The 14,602-nt window shown below is 39.4% G+C and overlaps 2 protein-coding genes across 2 annotated transcripts in view; one reads left to right on the top strand and one right to left on the bottom strand.

The window, feature by feature from the left end:
• Positions 1–14,602, top strand: part of MRE11 (MRE11 homolog, double strand break repair nuclease) — a 353,252-nt gene that overhangs the window by 144,005 nt on the left and 194,645 nt on the right. The window lies entirely within an intron of this gene.
• PIWIL4 (piwi like RNA-mediated gene silencing 4) overlaps positions 1–14,602 on the bottom strand; it is a 60,511-nt gene that overhangs the window by 11,727 nt on the left and 34,182 nt on the right. The window contains exons 11-15 of the mRNA XM_032167177.2: positions 12,460–12,571; positions 8,122–8,306; positions 6,026–6,098; positions 2,453–2,653; positions 1,405–1,508 (exon numbers count right to left, since the gene is read on the bottom strand). Of these exons, the coding sequence (XP_032023068.1) occupies positions 1,405–1,508; positions 2,453–2,653; positions 6,026–6,098; positions 8,122–8,306; positions 12,460–12,571 (675 nt within the window). The remainder of the gene's footprint in view (positions 1–1,404; positions 1,509–2,452; positions 2,654–6,025; positions 6,099–8,121; positions 8,307–12,459; positions 12,572–14,602) is intronic.

Genomic DNA, 14,602 nt, shown 5'->3' with positions numbered 1-14,602 from the left:
GAATCTAAGAATGTCAAACTCATAGAAACAGAGGGTAGAAGACAGTTATCGGGGGCAGAGGGTAGGAATATTTGATGTTGTTCAAAGGGTACAAACTTTCAGTTATAAGATGAATATGTTTTGGACACTTAATGTACAGCATGTTGAGTATAGTTAATTATCATGTACTATTGTATAGTTGAAATTTGCTAAGAGAGTAGATCTTAAGTAGTCTCACCACACACACACACAAATGGTAACTATGTGAGGTAATGGATATGTTAGTTACCTTGACTGTGGTAATTATTTCACAATGTATACATGTATCAAAACGTCACACTGTACATTCAAAATATATATAATGTATGCATCAATTACCAAAAAAGCTGATAAAAATTATAATTTTCTGATAAATGGTGACCATTTGAGGAAAAAAACTAAAGTGGATCCCTACCTCACTCCCTATATAAAAATAAATTTTAGATATACAAAGAAAAAAATGAAAGTCCTTTATCAACTTGATTAATGATGTGGCATATATAAGAAGCATCTCATAAAACCTGGAATGAAGTTGTAGGCATGCAAGTATGGTGTTATTATGGCGTTCCTTTTTCTGTTTCCCACAATCCAAAATACATACCTGACCATGAATTTAATGGAGTAAATAAAATAGCTTAAACCAGGAAGAAAACATTTTGCAAAGGGCTGCTATAGCCTCAAAACACATTGTTCAATTACAAAGGTGGAAACAATTCTAAGAACCATAATTTAATGAGTACTATTAGCCAATGTTTAAGTCATTATCCCTGATTTTGCCTGTTTTTAATAGCTATGTGAATAACAGCCACATCAAATGTCTGCGAATATTAATAATCATAACAAGAAGTATGTATTGAGTATTTACCATGGGTGGAGATGTTCAATGCACCTTATTTTAGATAATTCCCATAAATGCCTTATGAAATAGACATCATTATTATTTCTATTTTACAGATTACCATAGTGAGGCACAGCAAAGTTAAATAACTAGACCTCAGTCACAGAATAAGTAAGTGGCAGACCAGGGTATAAATCCAGGCAATCTGATTTCAAAGTTCAACTGATGGACATGATATATGTAAAGTACCTAGTACAGTTACCAGTATGGTGCAGACACTCAGAAAATAAATAAATGCACAAGAATTTGTACACATCTATCATTTGGGGAAGATGAGCAATAGCTCACCCAGATGAATATATAAAAGGTTTTTTAATGAGGCTACATAGTACCCCAATATTATCAATCACATTTTTATATGTAAGTGTAATTTATGAACATAAGTGTTAGTGTTTAAAATGAGTGAATAATACAAAATATTCCTTTAGTGAAACCACAATTAATAGTCTAACTAAATGAAGAGTATGTTCAGGTAGTTTTAGCAGTACCTGGTGATTCCGGGGTTAACACTGGCCACGCATCCAACAACCATCACGTCCTTGCTGAGTGCATCTTTACAGACATCAATACCGACCACCATCAGGGACTTTAACTATAAAATTAAATTTGTCATGATTTAATGGGATGAGGTATCATTTCCCCTACCAATGGTTTAATAGGAAAGTTTTTAAAAATAGACTCCAGTTACTGAATTCTTAAAGTTAAGCTACGTGTAAGGGAGATTGAGATCCAAGAGCCAGATTATTAAACCAGAAATGAGAGAGACTTAAAGATGGCAGGAAGAATATGGTACACACTTATCTTAAGAGAAACACTATCGTCCAAGATAGCCATCATCCTTTGTGGGGGTGGGGAAGGGGCACCAGTGGCTAAAGAGATTCTGGGAGTGTGGTCAGTGCATTTATCGCTTGCCTCTGGTCTGGAGGAATCTGAAGAGGAATTCCATTCTTCATTCTTCAGATCTCTAAGGAATCCTCACTTGGCTATGCACCTTTGCGGGGAGTGGGAGAGAGGGAGGCTGAGGGTAACTGTGTTCATCCTGGTTATGGACATGTAAGGAAATGGGCAACACTCCCTCGCTTCTCATTCTCCTCACTCACTCCCGTGGTGGCTACAGTTCAGGGAAGAGAAGAGGATTTTCTCAGTACCTACCACAGTTTGGAGGTTCAGATCATAGGCTATGCCAGCTCCTCAAGCTCTAGGGAGGCCCCATCCAGGGTGCAAGGCTATTCTCAGAGTTAGCACCCTGCTGAAAGCAGGTAAATGTGGAGGCAATGGAACACAGATTTTCAAATAGCAGCCGAGATGATTCAAATCAGGTCCCTATGCTGAGTTAGCAGCTTAATTGAAGCTCCCTGAGAAGCAAGGAGCCTCTTTTGGAGATTCACAATGGCTTGTGGAATGCCAGAACACAGGGCAGAGGCTCAAGAAACAAGCAAACCAAATAATTCTGAGATCATGGGATAACATCTCCTACTTTAATCTTTAAAATGAATTTATTAATTACTAATAGAAAAAATGTGACAGCGTCCTTACAGGTATTTCCACAGCCCACAGTTCGCCTCCGAGCTTGCAAGTCATCTGCATGGCGATCTTGGTGGCGATACTCATCATCATGCCCTGTTTATTCAAGGTCCGAGCAAGCACACATTGGCTTGGGACTGGGCAGTCGGAGCTCAAATATTTTTTAATGGAATCATAATAGGTCTTCTGATTAGAAGGCAGAATGCACATTACCTAAAAGCAAAAACAGCAAAAGATTTTGGAAGTTAATTTTACTTCTGCTAAGAAGTTGCTTTTTAAAGAAATGAATTCATGAATTATTCTCCAAACATCTTTTACCCCTAAGTTCCCAAGAAGCAACACTAACATGCCTACAGTTCTCTTAAATGGCCATTAAACCACTGGTGAATTAATCCATTTGAAATGCCTTCTCATTAGCCATTCGCTCTGCAAAGCCCCACCCCACTCCTACCAATCTCCCTTGGCTTTTCCTTTCTCCTCATTTCTCTCCTGATTTGATTCTATCAATTCCCTCAAATTCCCTTCTCACAGAGCTCCTTCTCCAGCTATCTCCACTCCCTCACCCCCAGCTTTGCAGTGGTCCTTTCCTGTGGTTTTTGAGTTCTCATTCCCATTGGTCCCTCCCTGACCCCACCCAAAGATAAGCAAAGTCAAGAATTAGCTTAAACTATGGTGCTTTTCCCATTAGGTACAAGATAACCAAAATAAAGGAAACAAAAATACACTTTTTAAAAAAAAACTGAAGTTGAGAGTATGGATATGGGGTGGGGGGGCGGGGGATAGAGAAGTTTCAAGTCCCCTGGCTTTTCTTTTTTTGAGACAGAGTCTCACACTGTTACCCAGGCTGGAGTGCAGTGGCGCGATCTTGGATCACTGCAACCTCCACTTCCTGGGTTCAAGCGATTCTTGTGCCTCAGCCTCCCGAGTAGCTGGGATTACAGGCGCCTGCCACCATGCCCGGCTAATTTTTTTCTATTTTTAGTAGAGATGGGGTTTCACTATGTTGGCCAGGCTGGACTCGAATGCCTGACCTTGTGATCCACTCGCCCCGGCCTCCCAAAGTGCTGGGATTACAGGTGTGAGCCACCGCCCCTGGCCTACTCCTACTTCTTATCAGATGCTTTCCGCACTGAAGGGCCTACCTCCACCTCCTTCCCGTATTTTATTCTCCACTTTCAAAAGCCCCCAAATTGTAGAAAAGACAGTGCTGTCATGATTAGCAGAAGAAAACAAAGTAATTTTTCCACCTATAGAATTATTTAAAGTCACAATGTCAAAAGCTAAAATTATTTACATTTAATTATATAAAGTAAAGAAAAATATTTTTAAATTATCAGCAAAAGGCTCTTAGAGGCCTTCCTTCCTTCCAATTCATGAGTTTGGCTCCAAGCAAGAAAAGTGGTAGAACTAGGCAGTGGCCCAATGGGCTGAGAGAAGATGGGAGCCGAGTGAGACTGTTTCCACACCTGGGGCTGGACAAGTAAGCAGGTATGTGGGGAATAACAGGAGCCATGCAACATACATTTCCTAGCTATGCCCATTGAGAAAGCCTGGGGATAGCAACACCCCAGTAGCAATGAAGCACACCAAGTGCCCCAAATCTTTGTATCTAAATACTCTTCTCTGCTAAAAGGAATTAGGACTCCCGGGAAGGATATCTGATTCCAGGGCTGGGAAGCAACACTGTAAGATGAGCCTGGAATATCTTATTTTGCCAGAAAATAAGAAAGTTCTCCAAGAAAGATGGAGACACATGAAAAAGACACAGAAGCCAGCTTGAAGGGGAATCCCACTGGCAAAATCAGGTACAATATTATGAGCAACAAAATAATAAGAGTAATGGACTATAACAAAATAGGAATCTATGAGTCTATGCAGATATAAAGAAACAAACAAATAAATGGGGAGAAGAGAAAGTTCTTCCTATGCCACCTAATAACTGTAGAAGGACTGATGGGATGGAAGACCATCATTTGTTAACCATCATAATAATGATGGATTCAGGCAAGAATTACAATAGATGCTAAGACAAATGGGTAAAAGTGTGATGAAGAACAGGATTATTTATACAGTCTCAAAATATCTACATATGCACACATGCGACTGATAAAGCTTAACTTTACAGTGGAGAAATCAGGCAGATATCACCATAATCAGTGGAGTGCCACCTGGTAGGATGCACTCAGAATACAGGATCATTGCTGTACTACTCTTGCCAAAAGTGCATAACGTGAATTTAATCATGAGGAGACATCAGACAAACCCAAACTGAGGGACGTTATACAAAGTAACTAGTCTGTACTCTTCAAAATTGGAAAGTCATCAGAGTCAAGGAAAATTAAAGAGCTGTTCCAGATTGAAGGAGAGACTATAGAAACTGGACAACTAAGTGCAGGACAGTAGAGCCTTTTCCTATGGAGGTGACAATTGAGACAAATGAAAAAAACTTTCTTAATTTTGATGATTGTCATATGCTTCTGTAAGATAGACACCTTGTTTATAGAAAATATGCATTGAAATAGTCAAGGGCACTGGGGCATCATGCCTGTAACTTACACTCAAATGGTTCAGCAAAAAAGATAGAAAATAATAAAGCAAATATGGTAAAAGGTCAATAATTTGGGATTCTGGGTGAAGGGTACATGAGAGAGTTGTTTGTACTGTTCTTGTCCCTTTTCTGTAAGTTTGATTTGATTTAAGTAAAAAATAAATGCTCTCAGGGTGAGAATTCTCTGTTTCATATAAGATCCTTTAGAGTAAAAGAGAAACTCACTAAAAGAAAAGCAGAGAGATTAGCACTTAGCTAGTTAGTTCAGTTAGTTTGCATGACATAAGAACAAGAATGTTGGAAGTTGAGCTGAGTGAGCAAGGGAGGTAAGAAGGGTAGATGGAATGGACAGGAAAAGCCCTACAACAGCCCGGAGGTGCTGAGGTCTGGTAGAAGAGTAAACATTCCTGGGAAATAGGACTCGTTGAAAGATTTTTAAGAACAGGGATGTCAATTCTAATTTGTCTGGAATGTTGGGATGTGATGTAATCATGCCTTGGCCCCTAACAGTCTGCAAAGTCAGCTACACACACATGCCCTTTGGGAAATGAGGCAACTGTGGATGTCCCACCAGGTGATGCAGCACAGGAGGAAGTGGTCCTCTCTGAAACGCACAGAAGGTGGCAAGAATTCAGAGGAAGCAGGAATTTGGGGCCATAGGTCACTTGGAAAAACCTAACCCTCCAAGAATCCCCTGAAATATAGGGAACACTGGATACCAACATTTATGGGATGAAGTGGGAGTCAGTTTATCTTAAATCTTAAGGAAAAGATGACCACAATGAGTTGCAAAATATGGAGACATCCAAGTGGCTGTTATAGGGGTAACAAGAAGTACTGTATTTTAAAATTAATATTAGAAATGTGGAAAGGAAATAAAATATTGATTAAAATACTAAGATTAATACTTTATTGGGCGCTTTGGAGAAATGCATGGCAATTTGCAAATATATCATGGGAGGGTATGTTCAGACTGTAGATATAAAGCAGAACTAAAATTATAGATTAAAGGAGTTCAAAAAGTATCCTATACTTACCAACTGAACATCAGGATCAACATATTGCTGTATAGCTCTAACGAATGCAGCTGGATTTTCTTGTACTTTTATGCTACATAAAAAGATTAATTTTGAAGCTATGTAATTTCCTTCTTAGTAGCACATAATCATATGGCATTAGAAATAATACAAATAAACTTTCATAACAGACTAGTAGTTTGAGGAAAAATTAGAGAAAAATAAAAACGTTTTGAGTCTAAAATTGTTTCTTTCACTACAAAATATGACAAAAACATTTAGCAATAGTTTTTACAGTGTAAAAAATGGTTTGGTAGAAAATAAGATCTTCTCAATCGTCCAGAATCCCCACAATCAATAATTCTGTTGTTCAAAATGGGGTTGAAAGTGAACTTTTGAAATCCCAAGTCTCATAGTATCAAATGTCTGAGTGTTCAAGCTCAACCAGGATTAAGATTTCTATAAGGGTGAATCGCTACAAGAATCTAAAAATGAATGTTTCAGAAAACATCAGGTTAATGAGACCAAGATATTCAGCTAATTTGCATGATTCAGACAAAAATATATTTATTTTCCTTAGTGGTTGCTTGTCTGGAGCCTGGAATGTCTAGCCTTAATCAGTTAATCAGTGCACAAGTACTTAACAATTATCTGTTCTGTGCTTACACATTATGTTAGGGGACAGCAGCTCCAGAAGTAATTCTCACACACATAGGAATTTGTAAAACTAGTTTCTTTATGTAGAATTAGCCTCTTTTATGTGTATATAAGTGAACTGTCCCAATGCCCAGTGGCCTTTTAAAACTCGCCCAGCAGGTGGCAGGACCATCAACCCCATGACTGCAGATTCTAACAGACCTATGTGACTGGCTGGCAGAACCGTCTCAGCAACTAGATGGTCCTGACTCCTCCAATTCAAACTCTTGCACCCTGACTCTGTGCACTTATAGTCCATTCCTTCTAAAATCATCAGGTGAATGTTTTAGAAGACAGAAGCTATGCATATAAATCTAACAGGTAAATGGATACTTTATGGAAAAAAGAAGGTTGAAATAAAATATGAGCTTTCAAATAAAACAGGCCAAGGACAGAACACAGCAATGGGCTTGTTCCAGAATTTACATGAGAAAGAGCCTGTGATGTCCGCCCAGGGTCTGCGGACTGTGGCTTCTTTCATAATCATTTCCTGCTTTATTAGCTCATGGGTTTAGAGAAAGTAGAGCGGGTGAAACTCAATCCAGGCTATTTATTAACAGATTTGATAAGAGGAGAGTTCTAAACAATGGTGTTAAATGAGACTTTGGGATTAATACTTGTGCTGCTGATGCAATTAATTAGTAACTATGTGTTTAAAAAATAACTCCACTATAACAAGGAAAAATAAGTATCTGTTCCTCTTTTCTAAGCATATCAGTTTCAGTAAAGTGAGGCATGACCAACTTTATGGCTTTTCTAAAGCAAAACGGTATTTATTTTCAGTGTGATTGTATATGTATCTCTTACTCAATGAAAAACAGTTTATTTATCTTTCTCATTCCCAGCAACTGGCATAGTATCTACACATATTAGTACTCAATAAATGTTCTAAGAATAAATGGTTGACCTTAGTCTTATCAGAAAACTCTCTGAATGACTAATAGTATGCTACAGTAACAGAATCAGAAAAGCTTATTTGAGATCTATTTTCATATTAAATTTTAAAGCATAAAATCTATCAAGTAAAAGTCAGGACATGCAACTTTTATTTTTTAATATCCATTTGCTATTAAGTAAATAACTGATATGAAAAACTGATCTGAAAGAAGGAAAAACAGTTGAGAAGACAATATATGGACTTATTAAAGATTTATATCCCAACTGGTACTGGAAAGATTTTCAGGTAATGACACTACTGCTTAAGAACTGTGTACAAGTTTTACAAAGACCAACATAAAATATATTCTAACTTTATAAAAGTTTAGTCATTACAAAATCTATCTACTTATGACTACTTTCTTGGCACTTTACGTTAGGAAACTGTACTGGGATAAAGAAGCTTTTGTTGATACATCTGCTATTATTCTCTACCTTCTAACCAAACCAAATTAATACATGAACAAAATTCAATGTATTCTCACATTTTGGGGTAGTCCACATTAAATCCCATGGAACCTGCAACTCTTCTCAAGCAGTTCAGAAAGCTCTCGGCAACATATTCAGTTCTATTACTACATAAAATCAACCAGGTATTCAAAGACTGTGCATTTAAAATCTTGCAAGTTCGAATATCCTTGGACCAGTCAGCAGCAGACACAGGTTGACACTGAGAAAAATAATGATCATGAAAGGATTGAACAAATTTATTCAGAGAGCAGCTAAATAAAGACAGTGTGAAGTTGGCCAACATTTGTTATACCTGTTTAACACAGTTTGCTATTCAGTCTTAAAACACAGATGCAGGCACTGCACATCTGAACAGAATACATGTGCTTTCTGGGAGTGGAAGCATCTGGGCATCACCCCAGGTCTTCCAGGCACTGGTGGCAGAACCTTGGAGGTCCCTTTAACCTCATGATTCTCTGCGGTGCACAGAGAATGGTGTCTGATTCAAAGATCTCTGAGGTTCCCTTCCAGCTCTGAGTATCTATGCCTTTCTTATGAATGATTCAGGCAAACAGCCTGTATCGTTTTTTCTTTTACTTTAAGCATCTAAATAACTCAGAATGCTGATTATCAATACTCTAGGTCATCATAATAAAACTAACACACCCTACAGAACAGTTAAGTGTTGCAGGAAGTCAGGGACCCCAAACGGAGGGACTGGCTGAAGCCATGGCAGAAGAACGTGGATTGTGAAGATTTCGTGGACATTTATTAGTTCCTCAAATTAATACTTTTATAATTTCTTATGCCTGTCTTTACTGCAATCTGTAAACATAAATTGTGAAGATTTCATGGACACTTATCACTTCCTCAATCAATACCTTTGTAATTTCTTACGCCTGTCTTTACTTTAATCTCTTAATCCTGTCATCTCATAAGCCGAGGAGGATGTATGTCGCCTCAGGACCTTGTGATAATTGCATTAACTGCACAAATTGTAGAGCATGTGTGTTTGAACAATATGAAATCTGGGCACCTTGAAAAAAGAACAGGATAACAGCAATGTTTAAGGAACAAGAGAGATAACCTTAAACTCTGACCGCTGGTGAGCTGGGCAGAACAGAGCCGTATTTCTCTTCTTTCAAAAGCAAATAGGAGGGCCGGGCGCGGTGGCTCACGCTTGTAATCCCAGCACTTTGGGAGGCCGAGGCGGGCGGATCACGAGGTCAGGAGATTGAGACCACAGTGAAACCCCGTCTCTACTAAAAATACAAAAAATTAGCCGGGCGTGGTGGCGGGCGCCTGTAGTCCCAGCTACTCGGAGAGGCTGAGGCAGGAGAATGGCGTGAACCCAGGAGGCGGAGCTTGCAGTGAGCCGAGATTGCGCGACTGCACTCCAGCCTGGGAGACAGAGCAAGACTCCGTCTCAAGACAAAAAAAAAAAAGCAAATAGGAGAAATATCGCTGAATTCTTTTTCTCGGCAAGGAACATTCCTGAGAAAGAGAATGCGCGCCTGGGGGTAGGTCTCTGAACTGGCCCCCTTGGGCGTGGCCACCTTTTATGGTCTGTAGACTATAGAGGTGAAATAGACCCAGTCTCCTATAGCGCTCCTAGGCTTATTAGGAAGAGGAAATTCCTGCCTAATAAATTTTGGTCAGACCGGTTGCTCTCAAAACCTTGTCTCCTGATAAGATGTTATCAGTGACAATGGTGCCAGAAACTTCTTTAGCAATTTTAACTTCGCCCTGTGGTCCTGTGATCTCACCCCGCCTCCATTTGCCTTGTGATATGCTATTACCTTGTAAAGTATGTGATCTTTGTGACTGGCACCCTATTTGTACACGCCCTCCCTTTTTGAAAATCCCTAATAAAAACTTGCTGGTTTTACAGCTTGTGGGGCATCACGGAACCTACCGACATGTAATGTCTCCCCTGGACACCCAGCTTTAAAATTTCTCTCTTTTGTACCCTGTCCCTTTATTTCTCAAACCAGCCGACGCTTAAGGAAAATAGAAAATAACCTACATGACTATCGGGGCAGGTTCCCCGATAGTTAAGATTATATATTAAGCTAGGAGTAGGTACGCCTAGGAGTAGGTACGCCTAGAAGCAAAGATGAAGCCAGGATGGAGCTCCTTTCTTACTCTCAAAAGGTCTCTCATGTGACCAGGAAAAACAGGTTTCCTGCGCTGAAGAGGAGGAATGTTAGCCTGCTTCCCAGACCTCTGCTTATATCCTCAGACTGTAATTGAATGATGCCTTTGGCATAGCAAGTGGGGAAGATCCAGTGTTAGAACTAAAAGGGACCACATTGTATGCTAATCTCCTGCTACCTGAAGTGCTGTCAAGCATTCCTTGACCAGCAGCTTCAGCATCGCCTAGAAGCCAGTTAGAAATGCAGAGTCCTGTGCACCACCCCAGACCCACTGAATCAGAATCTTCAAGTTAACATGTCCCCCAAGTGATTCACATGTACATTAATATTTAAGAAACATCCCAACCCTCTTGTTTTACAGACTAGAAAGCTGTGACTGAGAGGTTACGAAACCACTTGGAAGCAGTGACAGGTTTAGAATGCTGGTCTCCTGACATGGCAGTCAGGGCACTTGCGACCAAGCACTCTGACTTCTCTCTCTGTCTTCCAACCATCAGCCATCCTCATGATGCCTTCCACTGGCTGGGCTGGATTCAGCCCCAGGAGTCCACCTACCTCGGCCTGAGAGCAAAGGAGAAGGGCTAGCTTTCCATCAATGGCTCTCTCTGGAGCCAAGGTTCATTCCTGTCCATTAGAGCATGAGGAGAGCTATAGTCCTTCTGCCCACAACACTTCTTCCTGCTGTTGTCTTATGGGGCTGGGAGGAGACCCAGGACAATGTACCCTGAGACCTGTGAACTTTTAGTTCATTCAGTTCCTAGGACCTAATTTCAGAAAAGCAGAATGGGCCAAGAAGTTGATGACATTGTCATCATAGACACCTGCTACCTCCAGTGCATGAGTTCTCCTGTTTTAATGCCCTTTCTCCTATAGACACCAGTTTCTACACCAAAAAATGCAAACAAATACATAAAAATGAAAAGCTCTGGGAAATATGATTTTACTTATAGAGATTATGAAATGGATCATTTTAAGTACATAAGTCCTTCTTCACATGTGGATCTGAAACTGAGCTTCTCTTTACTGACCTCTCGCTGAGATCCTCATGGGAGTCTACATTTTAGTACTTTACAATAAAGTTTTGTTTTGTTTTGTGTTGAAAAATAGTACTTCCTTAGCTTCTCCAATGAGAGTTTTTGTAACTTGGATAGAATTACTGTAAAGAAATGACAAGGCCAGGCATGGTGGCTCGTGTCTGTAATCTCAGCACTTTGAGAGGCCGAGGTGGGAGGATGGCATGAGCCCAGGAGTTCAAGACCACCCTGAGCAACATAGGGAGACCTGGTTTCCACAAAAAATGCAAAAATTAGCTGAGCATGGTGGCGCACGCCTCGAGTCCCAGCTTCTTGGGAGGCTGAGATGGCAGGATCAATTGAGCCCAGGAGGTTAAGGCTGCAATGAGCTGTGATCATGCCACTGTGTTCCAGCCTGGGCAACAGAATGAGACCTGTCTCAAAAAAACAAAAGATGAAAAAAATTCCCCCCATTCTACCAACGTGATACATTCATTGTTCAGTTATATCAGTTAGACATAGTGGTTTATTACACCCAATAAAGGCAAGAAGAGAGCCTTTAAACATGAAATGTGACTGGTGTTTTGAAGTGGGCAAAACTGAGGGGGAGGGGAGAAAGATAATGTATCATTTTTTCGTAAAATATTAATAGGTTCATTTCTTCAGCCGAAGTCTGGAAGTGGCGATGATTTGTCTCTTCAGGTTTCAGAATGTCTCTCTCCCCAAGTACTATGTCTGGGGCTGGGTTCTGTGCATATTTCTTGATTTTTATGTCCAATGAGCAGTGTTTTATTTTCAAAGATTAACATACACAACTGACATGACAACTAAAAGTCCGGTTTTGGTATCAGAAAACAATCTATTAGAACTAATGTTCACGAGTTAATAGAATTTCCTCAGATGACTATGGCTTTTTTTTTAAGAGCAATGCCCCACCCAACAGAAGATGGGTATGTTTTAATTGCAATGATTTGAAATACTGTCTTCCGACTAACCTAAATCATGTCCACTGGGTGCCGCTAAGTCCGTGCAAGTAAATTCAGATTGAAAAGGAAACCACAGGGGATCTGAAGTCTTAGAATAAAGAGATGGAAGTACATGGCCAAACCAAATATTATAAGCACACAAGCCACTCTGGCCAATGCACAAACTTACACATATTCAAGTAAATACTTTTAAATGAAAATAAAATCACAGCACTTACTATGTGGTCTTGCATTAATATTTTTTCTGAAGGCACAATCCGGCCAGTCAGAGATATCTGGCTTCCAAAATGCAGTCCCCAGGTCTCCAGTTCAAAACGAGCATTGGTATTCCTGTTGATAAAGTTGTTTTAAATCATTAAAGGGAGATAGAATTATAACTTACTGAATTAGTCAGGCGCTGATTTTCTGTGTCTTCAGGATTCCTGGCTTCTAATTCTACTCAGCATATTTTTTCCCTGCTTAAAAGAATTATGGGACAATTGTGCTCATTTGGGATGTTCAGGAATGGGAAAAGGATTCCAGTGGGAGTACAGTGGTTAGAAAAATAAGCTTTCGAGCCAGACAGACCTGGGTTTAACTCCTAGCTCTAACATTTAATAATATACGACCTTGAGCAAACTATTAATCTTTAAGGCCTTGGTTTCCTTACTGGCAAAATGTAAGGATAATAAAAGTACCTACTTCGTAGGATTGATATAAAGATGAAATATGATAATACACAGAAAGTGCTTACCACAGTCCCTGGCACATGGCATGTGCTCAAAACCTATGAGATATTATCATTCTTGATGACACACTTGTTAATAAGGAGATATTTTGGAGCCAGTGGATGTGGAGATGTCTTTTGTGAATATCTGAATTTGTTGGGTTGAGTCGAAGAAGGATGATAAAAGAAGGGAACATAAGAATTTAAGCTTCAGAAGATTCAGGATCTTCCTATTACCCTGTCTATCCTATGAGGAGAATATTAATATCAGCAATAATAACACTAATTTATATTGTGTAGTACTTTCCATTTATAACTTAATAAGCTTTAATCATAGTTGATGTTTTAGCTCATGGGAGTATGATATATGATAACTTCCACTGAGCCATAAGCTCCTTGAGAGCGGCAACCATATACAGGACTCAGCACACAGTAAGCCACGCATTTGCAGGACATGGAGGAGATCCCCAGGCTTTTGTTTCCCTATTAAAGCTCTACCTCTTTTTTTAGGGGAGCTCAAACCTGTTCACCACTGTCTCTCTACAATAGCTCACTATTTCCACCTATTCAGATTATGTCTTCTCTGGTCACACTAATTCTTTTGAGTTACTTATTTTGCTTCAGATACTAACTGCCCAAGATGAGATGAGTGAGGCCATCATTGGTCAGGAAATGGGGTGAGGTGGGTGGTATTACTGAAAGGTGGCAGACAGATGCATCAGGAAGATTAATCCACAGTCACTACAAGGGAAACGAACCAGGAATCCCTTCTCCATTCGGCATAAGTCTGAGGGATGTCCAGGGTAAATGACGTAAGGTATATCCATGGAATTGAAAAACTATGAAACCACTAGCATGCTAATAGAGATCACGTTTATCATATGGAAATGTTTGAGAAAAACCCTGAAGTGAAAAGAGCAAGCTACAAAACATGATGTACAGTATTATACCATTTCTCTTTTAAAAAATAGGATTATATGCATTTGCAAAGTCTGAAAGAATATTACTAATAATATTAATTGAATTAATTATTAATTCAATTGTGATTCACTCATTTGTTAAATATTTACTGAGTAAACACACATACACACTCTTTTCTCTCTCCTTTGTGCTATGTAAGTTTCCAAATCCTCCACGAGCTAGTACTACTTTAAAAAGATTAAAAAAAAAAAAGACTGTTGATCAACAACATAGCCCAATAAGAATATAAAGCAAGCTACATATGTAATTTAAAATTTTCCAGTAACCACCTTAAGAAAGTAAAAAAGTGACAAGTGAAATTATGTTTTAAATATATGTTATTTAACCCAATAGATTAAAAAACTGTCATTTCTAGATGTGTCACTAGCCACATTTCGAGTGCCCAGCAGCCACACTAGATAGTTCAGTTTTAGAGGGTCAGAAAGGAAAACCAAGGAGAAGCTCAATTTTCCAATCACATGTTACAGCAAACTATCATAAATAAGAACTGAAACATAGTCGGATAATCAGATGGGCAGAGCCAGATAGCACAAAGGTATATCTCAAATTTAAAAGGCACACAGTGGGGTTTTCCTAAAGTTCAGTCTGCTGAGGCCACTGTATTAAGAGCTGAGCATTCCTGACCCTGAATACCGGGGGCCTGGTGTTTTTCTGGTTGCTTTGTTTGCTTGAAG

The sequence above is a fragment of the Hylobates moloch genome, unplaced genomic scaffold (assembly GCF_009828535.3).
Source record: "Hylobates moloch isolate HMO894 unplaced genomic scaffold, HMol_V3 SCAFFOLD_11, whole genome shotgun sequence".
In the NCBI taxonomy this organism is placed as follows: domain Eukaryota; kingdom Metazoa; phylum Chordata; class Mammalia; order Primates; family Hylobatidae; genus Hylobates; species Hylobates moloch.
The sequence above is the reverse complement of the archived record's forward strand: the minus strand, read 5'-3'. Positions and strand labels throughout refer to the sequence as shown.